Raw genomic sequence first — 19,703 nt, forward strand, 5'->3', positions numbered from 1 at the left:
AGTAGGCTGGCAGGGCAGAACAATGCTATACCAACGAGCGATTGGTCTGATGGACATTCAGTTCAAAGGACGTGACGTCAAGGGGAAAAAAAATCCACGTAGCTAGCTCAATAGTTAGCTAGATATCTAGCTAAATAGCTAGCTTGAGAGAGCGTGAGTTAGAGAGATAGCTAGCAAGGGAGATATCTAGCTAAATAGCTAGATAAATAGCTAGAAAGCTAGCTAACTAGGTGCATAATGTACATTTTTAAACCTTATTTTGGGTAACATCGATCTAGTTTGAAAATGACTGTCAAAAGCAATTATGCCCTCTGTTAAAAACAGCCACCACTAGCCACTACCTATGATAATAGGGGGGCTGCAAAACAAGCGAGGTTTCCCTGTGACATTATCGAGTCGAGAAATACAGATGAGGTGTGGTTCAATTACACCGTGTCTAATGCATCGCGTATGACATAACTGCGTTCCGATTGCCTACGTAAGCGTTCATCTGTCATCCATGTGACACAAGCACAAGAATGCTGCAGAAGGACAGGCTAGATTTATTTCCACGGAGTCTGAACATTAGATATCTGCAAAAGAGCAAAGGCAAGCCAAAGGCGAGCGCCCTCGGCATTAAAATCCCATAACAATAATAATAAATCGACTTTTTTTTCCGCCGACAAAGTTCAAATCTCCTCTGAGGTTTGTATTATGAATATGTTAAACCTTAATGACGAGGTCAGGTGAAGTCAGGTATTGATTGCCGTGGGTGGCGGAGAGGAAAAAGACTGGGGGGTGGGGATACAGTTTGTCTACCTCGGAACACCATTCTCAGATTGTACTGTAGTGACTTTGAGTTTCTATTGATTTAGAACCTGGACTGGTGAGTGACACGGGCGCCGGTGTAGACCTGACTGGCCGTTTATTAGAATCTACCTTGTGAGTGACATGGGTGTCAAACGATTCATCAAGGTATGTTTTTTTTTGTGTGTGTGTCTTTGATAGAATGACTAAAAATGCACTGGTTGATTTATCCATACGGATAACCACACCTCTTTCCAGACGTTTTTTCCATTTGCACCTTCTGTCCCACAAAGCAGCCTGACATGGACCGCCACTTCGACCGCCTCCCCTAGCGAGGGGACGGCTACGGTTTTATACATAAACAACACACGACTTTTCTTATTTTCTCATATCAGAGGGCTGTTTGGGGTGGGCGGGTAAATCTGCTTGTAATTAGATTGCTTGCGCCAATGTTTTTGAATATCAAAAGGAGGAATGTGTGAAATACATTCAGAGTGGGAGATGTGAACATCTCGGGAGGTCATGAGCGTGTGTTTATTTGCATGCATATGCCGGGCACGCTTATGTTTACGGCGCCTCTGCGGTATGATTGTCACTTCAAACATTCCCCGGGGCAAGACAATATTACACGCGACGCAATGACCGGCCGTGACACAATACGAAATAGCATTTTTAAAATATATTACTGGCTTAGCGTGGTGAAAGGCTGGGAGGAGAAAATATATATATTCTTACTTCACCTCCAAAATGACCGACGGGCTATTCCGTGTCATCAGACGGCTGAACAGACAATAACACGGTGGAAGGGAGGGGGGGAGGAGCATGGTAACATATCTACAGCTGCAAAATTGTAACTTTCATCATTTATTCATCGAAAGTGTGATTGAAAGTGGATGAGGTGGTGTGGTGTGAAGTAAACACCCACACTGTGACATCCAGACACACACACACATAATGCGGTACATATGGCTACATATGGAGCTGTAATAAAGACTTGTGGGTTAATTGAAGCGTATGATGCGTGGCGGAGTATGCAAGAGGCAATTATGTCTTCCGCCGCATGTGTCGGCATGCGTTGCATTGATATACGGCCCGGCGCTTACATATATTACACATTCATTTCAAAGTAATAGTAATATTAAAACAAACACAGCTCCGTCGCTGGTTCCCGTTTACTGCACAGTCACACATGTTGATTAAAAGCTTGACGTGTCAACCAGCCCCCCCGAGGGACCGCCTTTACTTGAACAAGAAAGTGAAGCTTGTAATTGCTGCTGATGAGATGTTTGGGGAGTTTGACCATGCACTGAGCCAATCGGAGATCATATTTTTTTTTGCTTCAATACATTGGGGATTGTGCTGCTCCTGCTGTTATGTGACACTTGGCCACATGGGGGCAGTACAATAGGGAAAAGCATCCAGAAAAGTGGCTCAGCGCCTCAGTATGCTAATAGTAATTGTTCTTCGCAGAGGATAGATATAATATGCCTGTTGGTATTATAGTTACATCATTATTTCTAGCCAAAGGCTGATTTTCTGATTTGCTTTTATACAGTAATCCCTCGTTTATCGCGGATAATTGGTTCCAAAAACCACCCGCGATAAGTGAAATCCGCGAAGTACGGTCACCAACAAGAAGTACCGGGCAGGCTAACGAGTTAGCGGAAGGATGCTAATTCACGATCGTGCTAACACGCGAAAACAGACTTCTAAAGGAATGTAAATGAACATTTGGAGCAATACTACATTGTCCTAAAGGTTAGACACATGTTTCCTCAATTTAGAAGTTTTATTTTGACTTTTAAATGATTTTTTAATTTGGAAAAAAATAGTGAAGTGATGTAGTGAAGCCGCGATAAACGAAACGCGAAGTAGCGAGGGATCACTGTATTAGAAGTAATTAAGTGCACTTAATGTTATGGCCAAGGAGTGTAACTTTAATTTAAAAAAAGTCAAACTTGCACCCAAAGGATTCCCTGCAATCAAGTCTAACACTTCCAAATGTTGGTAAGCTGATTTTCTAATAACACTATTGACTTAAAATAAGCGCCGAGATACACTTGACTAAGCTCGAAGTGGCGTGTAAATCCCGAAGCCACTGCAACTCATCAACTCCATCTCTCATTTCAGTCGCCTTTTCCTCCCAATTTTATTTGATGCGGGATGAAGTCTTCAATGCATGTTTTTTTTTTTCTCCCCCTAATTTCTTCCCGTCTGAAATCTCTTAATGGCTTCTTCGCCGGACCCTGATGAAAACAATGACTTTTAACCTCCCCCTCCCTCCCCTTCCCCCGAACCATCGCGGTGGACTTATTTCACTTTCTAAATGATTTCTTACTGCTTCAATCCCGTTGCGGCCGTTCAAAAGGCTGGAGGCCCGGGTTCTTTGCGGACGGCGCATTGTGACAGGTGAAATGAAAGCCCAGAGAAATCTCATCTTCTTATGAACGCTCCGAGGCATTCAGCCACTCAAAAAAAAAAGAAGACAAATCCTGCCTGTTCTTTTCTGAGGTGCAGACAGATGGAAGATGGGGGGGGGGGGAGTGAGCTGTTATTTCAAGCCTATTGGGGGTTTTTTCTTCTTTTATCTACAGTTGATCAGTGTTGCTTCTTCCTGCTATGCTGAGGAAAGGCATCCACTCAGTAGAATAGCGACTGGATTAATATATTTTAGCAAGTACGGCAACATCTTTGAATGGATTGTATTGGATTTGCATCATGGAACATCTTGCTTACTTGTCAGCCTGGATTTCCTGAATAATGTTATTAAGAAATTACATCATTTATGTGTTCATTATTATTTGTGTCTTTATCACTATGGTTACGTCGGCTGATTTTCATCCTAGGATTTTCCATTTGAATCTTTTGTTCATATTAGGCATCTACGAACGAAGATTGAAAAGCTGAAATTACAAAATAAGTTTACCCGGTTTACATCCATAGCAAACAATCATACCGATGTCAAACCAGGTTGTCGTGCTATATTAGCTACAAATATTTTTAGAATCGCGGATGTTGAGCTGCAGCCGTGCAGGTATTATTTCTGTCCACTTGGGGTCCCTACCGTCACATTCTGGAAGGTGGGGCCTGACCTGGTGAGTGACATGGGTGTCGCAATATTCAATTAATAGTTAACAGCCTTATCATCAACATATAGATAAAACTTATCTAATTTATAATTGATTTATTAGCATGCAGAAGGTGTCCTATTTTGAGGCATTTTTGGTGGTATAGATAAAAAGAGCTTTCCTCTCTGCCTTTTTTTTTTCAGTGTTTCATTCTCCACAGGGGCTTTGGTGTGAAGGTAGGAGTGGCTGCGGGCAAACAGCGCCGCAGAGTGAAACCTCAAGGTCACGGGCAAAGAGATGGCGAGTCCGGGAGAGAAGATGTAGGAGCAATAGAGCAGCTTTGATTCTCCAGGGTCTGTGCAGCTCCCTCACTCACTGCTGAGTGTGTGTGGACGTGTGTGTGTGTGTGTGTGTGAGGGTTTTGAAGGTCTGTCTCAGTGGGTGTATTCTGCAAAGTCACCCTGCTATCCCTTTCTTTTTCAGAGTGTTATATCTCGACCCGCTTTGTCCAGGTGCTATCGGTACTCCCTTGCGTCCCGTTCCCGGGCCCATTCTGGAGAGTCTTTTTATCATTTTATTGGAGTCTGATTTTTACTAATAAGCAGGCTAAACACGAACAGTTACAGCCGCCCCAGACTATTTTGAATATACGAACGGTCTTGGAATGGACTAGCGAATGGACCGTGTTTGCTTCTTCAGAAAAAAACAACTTTGACTGGATCGGTATGCCAAAATCAACTAATGAATTATTGATTAGACAAGGAATACAGATTGCAAATACTTGAATCAGAATCTTCTTGTTAGCCTAATTGAGCGTGTTTTATTTCTTTATAGTGCATTTTTATTTATTTATATTATCCATTATATTTATTTTTAACCATTGGTTAAAAAAGCCAAGTATAACTTAGTTTTGAAGCTGGGACAAATTAACTGTATTTCCATTCATTTCAATGGGAAACATCACCTTGATTTATGAACGCTTCAGGTTAAAATGAGCTCATGAACCCAATTGAGGTTCAACTATATTTTTTGTTCAATCTGTTCCAAAGTTAATAAATTCAACGAACACAAACAGAATTTGTGAACCTAAAATCGATAAAACAAGTTTTAAAATTCAAAAGTCAATCACCTCCACCCAAGCTGCTCTCAAAATGTTAACATTTCTCAACATTTCATCCCATTTTGCATGACTTTTCACCGTCCCAGATGATCATCAACACTCTCACGATCAAACAAGCTCCTCACCTTGCAGCTCTCCGCTTTTGCTATAGAGTTCCCGTCTCTGCTCTCTCAAGTAGGCACTCATGCTGATGGCATGGGATGACGATTCAAACCTAAGAGGCATGGAAATGAAACTTTAACTAGCTCTAAAGGTCTCAGGGAACACATTATATTACCCCCATTACTGGACTTTAGGTGACACATTTAACCCGGTGCGCCTTATAACTAGATGCTCTCGATACTACATCTGGAAACTTCCAAAAATAGATTTGTTCATTGAGACTGTGTTTCATAGTCAGAAAAATACGGTACGCCCGTAATGAGCGCGGCCCTTACTTGAATAGTGACTGCTTGGCACGCTGCGGTTTCTTCTTGGCGAAAAAAGCGGCAAATTCGCTGCCCGTGCTAGCATAGGTGAGCTGGGCTGACGGCTCCGTAGCGCTGCGGCTGTTCTTCACGTCCAAGTACTCCATCAGCAGCACCTGGTCAACAGAGACAATGATTTAAACAAAAAAAATTTTAATTTATTTTTTAAATTAATTGAAATAAATAAACAATTTTCAAGTGTCTAAACAAGTTAATGTCTGCTTCAAGATCATTTTGGGTTGTCACTATCAAATATTTGTAGATTTGATTATTCTATCAATTATTCCACCAATTAATCAAATAATCGGATACAATTTTATTTGCTTCAGTGTATTGAAATTTCTTTTTCCTCAATTACTGTTTATTAACCGATTATGTTGATAACAGTTCACCAATACCGCACAATAAAGAAATAATTAATCTTAAAAATTAATAATTATTTCCAAAGTAAAAGCAGATGTTTTCAAATACCTTATTTTGATCAAACACAAAAGATAAATCAGTCTGCTTTCACAGAAATCTGAGAATTATTATTTTTGAGAGCTTGAAATCTTTTGGACAATCTTTAGGTCAAATGGTGGCTCAAACGATTACTCGGTTATTATGATACGAGGCGATTAATTTGACAATTAATTGATTCATCTTGACACCTCTAATATCACTGTAATTTCAAACAATTGGGAAGAATCAAACAAACTTTTCTACAGAAGACAACTGACTGAGACCGTGTCCTCCTTTTAGCTAATGATCCATAGCCAAATTCGTCACTGTCTTATCATGCTTCATAAAAATCTTATCAACTTCTAACAATAGGATGAACCCACTGCGAATCTCGTCCGACTAAGAAAAGTTAACTTCCTCTACTCCATCATTCTATCCTCGCTTGCTCCCGTCACCTCTCATTTTTCAAAATCGTTCTATTTTCTCCCTCCCTCGTCCCCATCTTCGGCCGGTGCGATACATATGCTCCGAAATAGCGCCACCAACGTATCAAATGGCCCCATAATTTAGCGGGGGCCCATTTAGCCCTGTGTCTAATTTGGCGGCACGGTGCGGGTCTGACCAGGAATGGCACAGGACTAATGGCCGGGCAGATGGAGATCCGTCCCGCCCGTAATGATGTAATTAACACGGCAAGAGAGCAACTCTGTCACCATGCAATGCAAAGCCGTCACAGCATCCGTGAACACGTAATAGAAACGTGTAGATTTTATTTGAAAGTAAACCTCTATAGGTGTAACGGTGATCGCTGTATGGCACCGTTTGCTACTTGTCTCACGCTGCTTTTAATCCCCCCACTGAATTAATTACTAATGATGAGCTTATATGGTAACCCGCCTCTCGCCCTATTTACCTGCAACCACCTAAGAGATAGGAAATAAATGTCAACGCAATGAAGAAGAAGAAGAAGGGTCTCCGACCCTACTTAAATTGCATTAGCCCGCTGACAGCGTGAACTTTGGATGCAATTAACCGGACGGCAACGAGAAAGAGACACGCGGTGGGCCGGAGATAAAGTTGAGAAGGAGCAGGTGATTACAGGGCAGGAAATGACTGATGAACACATTGCTGATGAGAGAACTTGAAGGAAAGTCAAAAAGGGGGTCAAGAGGAAGCGGGACAGGTGGCGGTTATTAATTTATTATTTTTCAATTTCCAATGAAAATGCACTATGGCCAGGGCAAATATTAATATTCTATTTACCGTATTTTCCGGACTATAAGGCGCACCTTCAATGAATGGCCCATTTTAAAACGTTGTCCTTATATAAGGCGCATCATGTCAGATTTCTAATCCAAATCAAATCATTCTCCATTTTATCTTTTTTATTTCAACTTCAGACGCAACAAATTACTTTATAATCACAAAATAATGATCCATAGTCTTTTTGATTCATGATTCATAGTCTTCAAGGGGCCACTTATGATTGATTTCATGACACAATGCTTCAGGCCAGTTTAAATTTAGAAATTTGGTCCATATATAAGGCGCACCAGACTATAAGGCGCACTGTCGGCTTTTGAGAAAATTTTAGGTTTTTAGGTGCGCCTTATAGTCCGGAAAATACGGTACATGGCAAGAGACTAACTCTTTTGCACTGGTTGCATTGATACGCCCAATGTTTTGTTTGTTGAACCCAAATTTTCAATTGCAATTTACCTAAAAACTAGGATGGTAACGATTCATCGAGAATCAATTTAAACTTTCATTAAATCGTCATTTTCAAGTTCTTTTTCCACAAAGTTACAAAAACATGTAACAGAGAAAAAATGCATATGTCAAAACAAAAACATATTTGGTTGTAAAATTTAAAAAAGATTTTAAAACAATCAAATCAAAATCGGAAACTGAAAATCGAATCGAAGCTTGAGTGAATAATCTCATGATAAAGAATATTGTCGATTTTTTTTATGGAGGCCTTCTTGACAACTTAGAAAATAAAATGTCAAATAAAGTTTTTTTTTTATTTGAACACAGCTCAAATATACTTTCTATTGTCACAGCAGAATGAGTTTGGTAGTCAACAAAACTCTTGTACGGCAAGTGACAGAAAAATCTATCCGATCGGGAGAATAACGTATATATGCGAAGCATACAAACAGCATCGGTGTTTACACGGTCGATCACATCGCGGCACACGACAACACGAGATTGTCTGTGAAAACATTCCATATTTATTTTTTTTATTTTTTTTATCAAGTCTCCAGTGGGATTGTTGTGGCAGATGCCGGGCGGGGCGATCGGATGTGATGGAGAGGAGCAGTTGTCAGCGCGCTCGGGCAAAAATGTAAATACGAGGAGAATAAATGTGACACATTGATTAAAATGTTGGACGTGAACAAGGTAGCGACGTTGTTCTTCATATCTAATTAAAAGAGAATGTCTTCCACACGCCCTTGCTGGCAGTTCAATTTGCCTCGTTTTCACTCGGCTGATATGCATATTTGGAGCAAAGACGTTCTTGTATTAATTTTTCTCTACACATTAAAACAAACGTACCTCCTGTTGATTTAATTCACCGCAATTAAATAATCATTTCACGGCGAGAGATATGAATGGGAACAAAATCAAACGTGATCAGGAAACGAGATTAGGAAGTAACGACGGAGCGTTGTGACGGGTATAAATGGGTGCAATGTGTCAAAAAGATATCCTGGAAGAAAAGGAAAATCACAGTGGGGAGAAAGAGAGGACTTATCAAAGCGGAGTCCACATCTAAGAAGCTCGCTCTTGATGCTGCTGTGTGATCTCCCAAAAAGCAGACAACTTTGAAGAGCAGCTAAAGAGTTGAAAAGGCCTGAATGCAAATTGAATCCTAACTACGAGCAGAGATGAACAAACGGTGACTCGGGTACATTTTTCACAGCAAATACTCAAAATGTTGGTCGTGGCGCCCCCCCCAAAAAAAAAAAGCAAAATAGGTCACCAAGCCATCTAGTGTACAATGGGTGTAAAAAGTCTACACACCCTTGTTCGATAGCCAGGTGTTTTGTGAAACAACAATGCAACCTATTAGTGTGAACTTTGACCTTCACAACTCAATTGAAAACAAAAAATGAGGGAAAGTAAAAAAAAATAAACTGCAATAATAAAACTCCAAAACTCAAATCAATAAAAGTGTGTCACGGGTATTCCAAAAGTCGTCCTAATCAAGACCCACAAAAATCGCAATTCACCATTAAAACAACCACAACTGCACCCTGTTGTGAGATAAGATCCATCACGGCGTCCAATAAAATTCTACAGAGGCACTAAAAAAGCAGAACTAATTTTAATTCCCACTCTATGCCACTCGGTGATTGTCGGCAGTGATGAGATTAAAGAGGAAATTAAAGACATGCGCGCGAGGTGTTGGGAAATTGAGATACTCCTGTGACAACGCAAACAAGGAAGGGACAAAATAATCAACAGCAAGTGGAGAGATTGACAATTCTTTTTTATATTTGTAGCTTGTTTACTGGAGAAAAAAATACCGTAATTTTCGGACTATAAGTCGCACCGGAGTATAAGTCGCACCAGCCATAAAATGCCCAAAAATGTGAAAAAAAACATGTATAAGTCGCTCCGGAGTATAAGTCGCATTTTGGGGGGCAATTTATTCGACAAAATCCAACACCAAGAACAGACATGAACGAGCAACAACAGGCTAAACGATACGGTATGCTAACGTGACAAACACAAACGAGGAGCTGAGAACGGGCCTGACGTAACATTCAGTTATTTAAAAAAAACTATTACATAAATAACACGTTTATAAAACCATCTGTGTCACTCCAATTCATTAAATCCATCGATCGTCCTTTGTCAACAATGCCGTGTGCCGCGCCGCAGTTCAAATTATTCCACAGGCCCATACAACGATATATAAACTATATTTTAAATAACTATCACATAAACAACAATATTATCAAACCATTTGTGTCACTCCAAATCATTAAATCCATCGATCAAATTTCTCGTCCTTTATGTCATCCTGGTGACAGAGGACATGTCCAGAGTATATGGCGCTTTAAAGTGTTAATTACTTTATTTGATTTTTTCTCTCTATTTTTCATGTTTTGAATATGTTCAAGATAAAGATATCAAAGCATGTGAAGTGATCAACTATACTAAAAATAACATGTGAAGTGGTCAACTATACTTGTAAGTAAGTGATGTGTTAATGATCAAGTAAAGATTTGTGAAAAAAAACATATATAAGTCGCTCCTGAGTATAAGTCGCCCCCCCACCCAAACTATGAAAAAAACCGCGACTTATAGTCCGAAAATTACGGTACTACTCATAATAAAACAGCGAAAGTATGGTATCGACCGCCGTTGTGACTACTCGATACTTTTAACTAAGTATCGAATACTCGCTCATCCCTAATGGGAAGATTAACAACAGGTATCATGATAGGTCAACCCGCTAAGACTTAATAAATAAATAATGTAATTTTAACTTTCTTGACTTAATTCTGACCTGCAGCACAGTCTGGATCTTGGCAGAAACGTCGGCCTGCTCGTACAGCTTGATGCCCTCCTCGTAGGCGCTGCTCGGGCACTGTACGGCGATGCGCTGCAGGTGGGCCAACACCACACTGTGCGCCTGCCACACCGCCTTGAACTTGTCAAAAAGGAGCTCCAGCAGCTCCAGCAGAAGACTGTGGAGGGGGCACCAAAGAGCACCAAGAAAGAAGTTTCTTGAGTCAGTAACTCGTTAACTGCCAAAACAGTTAAAAATGGAACTTTGACGTCTATAGCTGTCAATGGTAGTGAATGAGTTCAAACAAATCGGCCAGTTTTTCTAATTTGGATTAATGGATTTATCTGCTGAACATTTACAGTCCATACAATTTTTTTTTTTTTCCGTGTATACAGTATTTAACATAATGGGAAATTTAAAGTCAATTTTAGTAGTCAATAACTTAAAGCATTATGGGGGAAAAATGCTACGTTTAGCATTTAGCTTACAACTACAATCGAATACATTTGCGAGTACGTTCGAACGTACTTGTGAGTACGTTCAAATGTATTTGCGACTTTGTTCAAACGTATTGACCAGTCAAAAATTGTAGCAATACGTTTGAACGTACTCGCGAGTACCTAAAAAAATTGAACTCCACATTAGCAGTTGCACGCTTCCTTGAATCTGACCTACTAAACAGGAATTAGCCACAAGTGCTAATGCTTTCAAACAGACTTTTTGCTTTCACTGCAAGGACAAGACATTCAAAAACAAGCTAGGGGGGACCACAGGATACATTACCAGGCCTACTTTAAAATTTTTCTAGTCCAGTGTTGTGTGCCATTGCGTCAACCAATGAAAGAATTCTTCACGTGATCATGACAATCACACTCAATGGTCCAATTGTCTATTTTAACTCATACCTTGGGATCTGAAGCAAGTATCTTTGTAACAGCTGTAAAACAGAGAGTGCAATAACAACACCATTGTTCCCCGCGACGAGTGGTACACCGGATGGAGTTTCCATGGCAACCCGACTTGACTTTAAATGGAAGCGAGCGTGTGGAGGAATTGGAATGCGTTTGCAGACAAAGCGGCGCACGTGCAAACGCGGTGTTAAGCACTCACGCACTCGCAGACCGACGGGGGCGGCCTAATGCATTCCGAGGTCGGATGGGATCGAGCAGAAAACAAGAAGAGTCGGAGGCAGACGGGCCCGCTGGAGAGCAACCTTGACAAGAGGTGAGACGCTGCTCTTAAGCGGTCCAGGATCACTGGACTGAGACCCGCGGTAGGCCGAGCGAGAAGAAACGTGCGCGCTTTTAAGATGTCGTCCGTTAGCAGCAGGTGGGAGACTGGCCGGTTGTGTTAAACTGTGACTTGTCAAGGTTTAAAGTAGTTGTTGGCAAGCTTCATGACAGGTAGGACTTCAACGATGGCCTTTTGCGTTGTTTCACATTTGGACGAGCGTCTGACTGATTCGGAAATATCGGACGCAAAAGCAATCATGTAGCATTGGTGTCACACAAACAATGCCACTGAGGGATTTTATTTATTTATTTTTTTACAGTCCGATGAAAAATTGATGAGCACCGAACATCTACAGATGTGCTCCATTTACAATATCAATATTGTTTTTTTGTTGAATCGCAAAAATTATGATTGTCAAAGATTGCCGCAAAAAACACACACTGTACAAAATTGACCAAAGAAAATCGTACCTCGGTTGTGTCTCCTGAGCAAGGTTCTCCCCTCTCTGATAGGCATGGTCTGCAATCTGCGTGGTGGACCTCTTCACTATCTGCTTCAGCTCCGGCTCCAGCCGTTCCATAATCGCTTTAATGGTCTCTGGGATTTTCTTCAGCTTGGCCAGAGCCTGACAGGAGGAACCACGGTGAAAGTTTATTGTAGGTTACAGAGCAATCAAACAGGTCGATCCTGTCATGTTCCTCGCGTGTACCTTTATCAGGATGCCCATGAACTCTGCGCTGTTCTCCTCCGGGTCCACCTCAGGGAGGTCTAATTGGTTCGACTCCCGCACGTCTTGTTGAAAGTCACGCACTGGAGGGGAAACCCACGTAGCTTAAGACATGATTATTTTTAAACAGCAAGAAAAGAAAATCCCTACGGTTGCCTTTGATCTCCTGTATAAAAAGATACGAGCCTCTGAGATGAAATTGCGTTCCTATTCGATGTGTTAAATCACAAGAAAGTGGATCTCGAGGCTTTTATAGAATAAGAGGGACCCGGCAAAACAGAGGAGAAAGCTTCTTAATAACGCAATACACCAAAGTCGACACGTAAAAATAGTATACGACTTTGCCAAATTAGCCAGACTCCGATTTTCACGAGATGAGATGGTCCCGATTTCCCGTCAGAGCACGTTAGGGGGAGTTAATGTTTATGGCAAGTTAATGTACTTTGGGTCGCGTTTGCCTCTTCTCCCCGTTTCAGTCGTAGTTTTTTGTAATAATTATGACAATTACTAGCTGCAAATGAGGTGCTCTAATGCTATTAGGCAAAACGGCGCGCTTAAGCCACTGATGGAGGCGGGCTGCTGCGCCGTGAACCGCAGCTATTAGTGCAGGCACTTTATCGCCTGCGGGCCTGCTAATTGTCGGTTTCTTTGAATAATTTGGACAAATTTGCGGGTGTAGCTTTTACCGCTTTGCCCTGCAGGGGTGACCGTGCCGAATAAAAATGTATTTATTAGCGGGAAATTGTGCGGATGTGAGCTCATGGCCAGTGTGCTATTTTCTTAGATGGATGACTTGGTCACAATGTTGCCTTTTTTTTTTTTTTTTTTTTTTTTAAACCTATTATCTCCACATTGTGACTCAGCAGCTTGGCTGGAGGAACATCCAAAGCCTCTTTCGAGCGACTCTGTTTCAAAGTAGAAGCCGAAGCTAGTTGCAACAACCTCGCGCCACTTGCCGGTTGTCATGGTGATGAAAACAAAATGAAGCATGGAAAAAAAAATTCCCGTATGAATAAACAATGCATAGAACTGCGAGAAAAACAAACAAGCTAATAATGAGATGCACAAAATGTTTGTTACTAAAAACTATGCACAGAGAAACTCATAAAAACCCAAGCATGCATGACACGAACTTATTGCTCCCGACGTTTTTTTCATTAAATTCTCATTTTTGTTCTTGTGGTTCCGGTTTAAGCGTTACAAATGCTTGCCGCCCACCAACACTACCGGCGCCGCCATCGCTATCCCCCCCCCCACTGCGATGACAGCGACGGCGGATGACAAACTACGCAGATAAAGGCGGACAAGATGATTATGATGTCGGCGAGGGAAACGCACACTACGGTGGCGGCGGTGGCTGAAGCGTGTTGTGACAAACGTGCGGTGTGAAATGAGGCAAACTTTGCATGTTTTAATAGTGTACTCGGGCTGCTAACGCAAACCCATAATGACATGCAATGGAGATGCTAATGACGCCATTAGCATTAATATCAGCATGCTCACAAACTGCACTGAGCAGGTCACTTTTTATATAGTGTGAGTGGTCGGGCAGAACAATTAAAGGGGAAGTCAAGTCTAAAATTGTATTACAATATTATGATCTTTGCGCACCTACTTACATGTTATTACATATTAATATTACATTTGAGGAGTTTGAATTAAGCAGCAAAGTCCATCTGAGGGGGCGGCCATTTTGCCATTTGATGTTGACTGAAAATGGAGTCAGGTAACAGCCAATCAAGACTCACCTGCTTTGGGGTTTGTGATATTAGAACAGACAAAATGGCAGCCGTTTGGATTTTACTGCTTAATTAAATTCCACAAACATTATATATTATATTTAGGAAATCAATACATCCAAATTGTTCTGCATATGAACGCATATTCACCACTGCTTGATCCCGGCGTGCTGAACTGCGACGAATCCAGAAGCTTCCGCGGGGTGGAAAGGCTGCTGACGTCCAACGCCGGCATGGGAGACGCGTCTTTACCCCCAGAGCTAAAGAGCACAAAATGTCTCAAACAGGAAGCAGCGCATTAGCGGCCAAAACAATCCCACCCGGCCGTTAGCCCTTTTGCTAACAGCGTCAATCGACTGTTTAACCCCGATGCCTTGCACCTGTGTGGGGACTGGCGACTGCCTCCCAATGAGCTACTTATCACACCTTAAGCTGGAGGTGGGAGCAATTTAGGCCCTTTAAAGTCCACCCGGTGTAAACACAGTGCCGGCTGGCTAAGTGGGCGCGGTTGTATGACGGCCGGGTTTGTTGTTAGGGGACACCGGCGCTTGTCACTGACTGACCCTTTGTAATAAATCACTGTACCTCGCTGGCACTGTAATTACTGCGCCCACGCACGCTATGGCTGAAATGCGTAAACAAAACAAAGTCGCTGTGCTGCATTAGCCCTAATATGTTTTACCGCTGTGTATGGAACAGTCATCTAGAGGGCATTCCTTGGGAAAATATATATTTTTTGGTGTGTCAGTAATTGGACTGGTGTCCCTATAGGAAATAATTGGCAACTGGCACTCGTTTGAACTTATAATAAAAGCACCACACAAAGATACGTTTTGACACACACAAAATAATGTAGGAAGGAAGATGCATTGCTATGATTGCGCAATCATATTGTCTGGGGTACTAATGAAACTTTAAAAGGCCCAAACTGCACAAAGTGAACTGGTAAAAGTAGAAGAAAACAATATGGATTATTACCCTAGAAGGCGCGCTGTGTTTTTGTCCTTGTTCTTGTGTCCCAGACGACTGGTGGACTTGATGTAGAGGTGACGATGGAGCTCGTCGATGAGCACCAGGTGGATGTTGAGCTTCTTACTGTGAAGCTCCAGGCGCAGGTCGCCCAGACCCTCCACCTGCAGCAGGGGGCCCTCCAGCGACTCCACGGCCGATACCTGAACAAGATGGGGGAGACGTTGGAAGCATTTGATTGTGTTCAGAATCATCTGACTCATCTTAAAATGACCCAAAAGTATGTTTTGAAACAAAGTTGATAAAGAACTACCATACTCAACGATTTATTAACTTGAAATCGATTCAGTGACATTTTAGTTGAAAATTCAACTAGTGTGACTGTGAAATGACTATTACGACTTACCTCATCTTTTTTTTTAAATTATATTTTTAATTAAATAGAAATTATTCAGAAAAAAACTTTTAATATATATGCGCATCTGGCAGACGGGGAGGGGGGTCCAAGCACATTTTAGGGGGAGGCAGTGCCCCGCAGCCCCGCCTCTAGCTCCGCCAGTGCTTTGTTTGTACGTCAACCGTTCATAAAGAAAAAACTACCTGTATTAGGAAATTAACAATATTTGTATATGAGATATTTACAAAAGTGGGAGGAGCCTCATAGCTTTAAATGAATGTATTTATTATCTCTGTAGGATTGCGCAAGAGTAACACAGATTTACCCTTGAATAAAAGTTTAGAAAAGTAAAATTCATATCTTGGAAAACAATATATTAAAAAGAAGGAAGAGAAGGAGTTTTTTTCATCCAGCACCACGGGGCTTAGGACCGCCGTTCAGAAGAGGAGAGAACACAGCCTGAATTCTAATTGACAACCCTAAGAGATAAACCTCACTCAAACACACACACACACAATTTTATTTGCAGTTAATCCACCTCTTTGGAGGTAAGACCAAGGAAGGAAATTATATCTGTGACTCATGAATATTTGGAAGTATAGAGGTCTTTTTACCTTGGCACCGACTCTTTTCTAACATTCCAGATCAATGAAATCAAAGTCCGACTGACTTTGAACTCTCGACTCCTTTTCAAAACGCGTCAAAGCGGCTGAGCCGGCGCAGGTTGGAAGGAAGTGCCGCTGCGTTCCGCCGGCGCCAAAGCGGATTTTCACGCTTCTTTTGTGCCCGCCATCGTCCCACTTCTCCCCACCCGCCCCTCCCTCCTGTAGATAAATTTATTCGGGTAGACTAATTATTTCCAATGTCGAAAGGAAGGATGCATGGGAGAACGGGAGAAGGGAAAGACACATCACAGTCTGCTGTGTCAAAATGTGCAACAAACGGAATGCAGGCACACCTGAAAAGCACAAACAGCTTTTAGGTTACAAATTGGTTCTTTGGTGCCATGAGAGGATGTAGGGAATAAACTTTTGAGGCGTGACAAAAATAAACATGTTTGCGTGCGTACAAGTGCAAACAAAAGTCACAAGGGGTTTCAGTTGCTAAAATAAAAAACAAATATATATGTAATGACAAAATATTTCCCAATATTTAAAAACATCATTCATATGAAAATTTGTAAAAATGTGCCTAACAAAGCTATCCAAGATTTTATTATTATAAGGAATGGGCAAGTATCAGTGCTTGGTATCGGTCTCAGTGACTACCTAAGAATTGAATAGTCCTACAGGTATTGGTTTGAAAAAAAGTGGTAGTAAACGTCCATAATTATTATTTAATTTCTGAGTGATTCTTAGCAGCTTATAGTCTTTTTTAAAGTTAAAGCCACAGAATCTTTCTCTACTTACCAGCATGTCCGTGGCATGGAGGTAATGTTTACTGGCCATGTAAGCCTCAAGGCGTTGCGGCACCTGCTTGATACTCTCAATCTCATCCAAGAGCTGCAGGACATGCTTGTGCTCGATGCCCTCGATCCACAGCTTCCTCAGCTCGTCCCGCTTGCAGTGGAGCAGCATCTTACAAGACAGGAGGTTCTCCTTCACCTGTGCGTGAGATGGGGACGTCAGCGGCGCCACGGCAATCAACTTGACACCTTTCCTACCTGCTTGATCTTGTTGCGAGAGGTGGTGATGCGTTCGGTGATGCTCTGGTATGTCCGGATGGCGGTGGTGAGCTCGGCGTAGTGCTGGATGATAAGCTGGTCCAGGTCACGGTCGCATGTCTCAAAGGCCTCCTCAAGACGACCCTTTTCTGTCTCTCTGTCCTGGACGTCATCGCTGCTGGACAAAGTCCTAGATGGATGGAAAGATTCCACATATTCAGACACACAATCTTTATTGGTATATGTCTCAAACGTAATAGTACTCCAAACAAACATTGTAGGATTTTATAACACAGAATATGGCAGACAGATATTGTATTATAACGGGATTTAACAGAGGACAAAGACAAAAAACTATATATGTACATATAGTTACGATGTAAGACATGTTTTGTCCCTCCATTTAAAACAATTGTAAATGTTTTCCATGCAAATGAAAACGAAACATCTATCTGAGCTACACAGGAAGACAATGCTAAAAGAGCTTCAACAAAACATAGCGGACCTTCCATAAACGCGAGTATCCTTCAAATACATTCCTCAATTTTTTAACTTCATAAGATAAAAATATGTGACACACAATACCTTATGACAGAGATGAGGAGACCAGAGGGGTCTTTGTTTTTGCTGACAGCTCCCCTGTATCGCCCTGCGTCTGTAGCCATCTTTGTCAGCCGCTACAACGATAACACCGGAAGCCGGAAGCGCGTGGGATTGTGGGAGTTGTAGTTCAAATAGTCTTCATGTTTGTCACTGTACGGTTTGGGCAAAATACAGTATAAATCATAAAAAGAAAGAAAAAAGTTTTAATTAAAATAGATATAAAATTTTAAAAAAAATCAGTTTAATTTATATCTCATTAGAAAATGTATTGTAACTTGCGCTTCGATCATTTTAAATCCTTCATCCAGAGACGTGTTTTAATGCAATATTGATTTTCGCAGGAATCTACAGATCACAGCATGACCCCCCCCCCCCCTTTCTCCTTTATTGGAAAGTTCGATCCATATCTCTCTCACGAGAGGGGGAAAAAACAGAAAGCCAGTAGAGAAGCAAGTGTTTGTCAGTTTGTTAATAGCCTCTTTCATTTAAAGCATCCATAGTGGTTAGATTTGGCAGGGCTTTGCTTGGTCTTATCTTTGACAATCTTTGCTGTACCGGTGACAATGGTAGAGGACATTGATTGTGGAGGTGGAGGTGGTCGATTCTTACCAGTCTAGACTGTGATTGATGTGCCGGTGGAATGACGAGATAACATTGTCGCCTATCTTTATGTCTCTTCTCACTTAAGAAACGAGAGGACACTGACAGTTTTTTTCTAAAAAAAAAAAGGAAGTCAAGTTCTTGTGGTCCTGGTTTTTAAAGTTCTTATCGCCAAAGCCTTCTGCCCATCAGTCCACGTAATCTCCTGACCTTCTCAATCCCAATAACAGTGGGTCAAGGTCATGCTGTTCAGGTTAATATGTGTTTGGATATAAATAATGTGGTTCTTTGTTGTCTGGAATATTGGGTGCTTTGGCATTAATATTAAATGAGAGATGACCAAAGAACCTTAGCGAGGCGCACGGCAGACTGTTTTTATTAGGTTGTTATTCAGTCGTGTATCTATTATATAAACTCTGCGTTCAGTAGAGCTTAAGGCTTTTCGAGGAGCACCCTGGGGCGTTGCTGCATATTCCAGTGACTCATTATATAATCTGTGATCATAATAGATTCTGCGATGAGGGTCTCCCCGGAGGGAATGTGCTTTGAGTGCAAGAACCCTTTTTTTTTATTATTGATAACAGACAAACAGAAGAATGGCAAACACAATGAAGTTGAGCTTGTTCGTACAACAAGGACAAATGACACATGGAGAAATAATAGCGAGGGAAAATTTGCTTTTCAGATGTGATGCCAAAATAGCAAAGTATAATATATGAAACACATTTAAATGGCTTCAGAATGCAGATATGAGAGAAGGAAAAAACAAAAAGTGTCCATTGCTACAAAGAAGTGTTTACTTCAGTGTAAACACTAATAAAGCGTTTTAAATGAGAGCATATTGCATCCACTATTTGGTATAGTTAAAATCACATAATGTGTATCCAACAACCATAAATACTTGAAAATGTCTTTATGATCCGATTTATGTAAGTATAGCCTCTAACTTTAAGAAACAATTTTTTTTGTTCATAATATATTGAGTTTAGACGACAAGAGTTATGAGCTGTCATCCATAATGATAGCTTTTGTACTCAAGTAAAATCAAATTTTGCGTTATACTTTGATATCTTGCAAGGCAGCTCGACTTTCTGGAACAAACAAAAGCTGTAATCTTTCATTTTGGAGCTGCTATTGTTGTACCTAACACAATCAAATTGTAAAAATGTCCCCAATGTTTATACTCCAGAAATATATTTTTAAATCATTTTTGAAGCACGAGTAGACTTTTATTTATATATTTATTTTCAAGCATTTTTTTAGGCAAAGAAATAAACCACCAAAATTAGTCATCATGCAAAGTAAACAACAGATGTGCCTGTGCACTGAGTGGACAAAGATATGCTCCTTGGTGGAAAGTGAAGC

General features: G+C 41.1%; 1 protein-coding gene across 1 annotated transcript in view; it reads right to left on the reverse strand.

The window, feature by feature from the left end:
• The window catches only part of exoc4 (exocyst complex component 4), a 59,664-nt gene extending 41,831 nt beyond the window's left edge, over positions 1 to 17,833 (reverse strand). The window contains exons 1-10 of the mRNA XM_037242952.1: positions 17,721 to 17,833; positions 17,136 to 17,325; positions 16,882 to 17,076; positions 15,085 to 15,278; positions 14,257 to 14,366; positions 12,350 to 12,450; positions 12,111 to 12,265; positions 10,405 to 10,585; positions 5,412 to 5,557; positions 5,100 to 5,188 (exon numbers count right to left, since the gene is read on the reverse strand). Coding sequence (XP_037098847.1) covers positions 5,100 to 5,188; positions 5,412 to 5,557; positions 10,405 to 10,585; positions 12,111 to 12,265; positions 12,350 to 12,450; positions 14,257 to 14,366; positions 15,085 to 15,278; positions 16,882 to 17,076; positions 17,136 to 17,325; positions 17,721 to 17,800 — 1,441 coding nt within the window. The 5' untranslated portion in view covers positions 17,801 to 17,833. The remainder of the gene's footprint in view (positions 1 to 5,099; positions 5,189 to 5,411; positions 5,558 to 10,404; positions 10,586 to 12,110; positions 12,266 to 12,349; positions 12,451 to 14,256; positions 14,367 to 15,084; positions 15,279 to 16,881; positions 17,077 to 17,135; positions 17,326 to 17,720) is intronic.
• Between the last annotated feature and the right edge of the window lie 1,870 nt (positions 17,834 to 19,703).

The sequence above is a fragment of the Syngnathus acus genome, chromosome 23 (assembly GCF_901709675.1).
Source record: "Syngnathus acus chromosome 23, fSynAcu1.2, whole genome shotgun sequence".
NCBI classification, from domain to species: domain Eukaryota; kingdom Metazoa; phylum Chordata; class Actinopteri; order Syngnathiformes; family Syngnathidae; genus Syngnathus; species Syngnathus acus.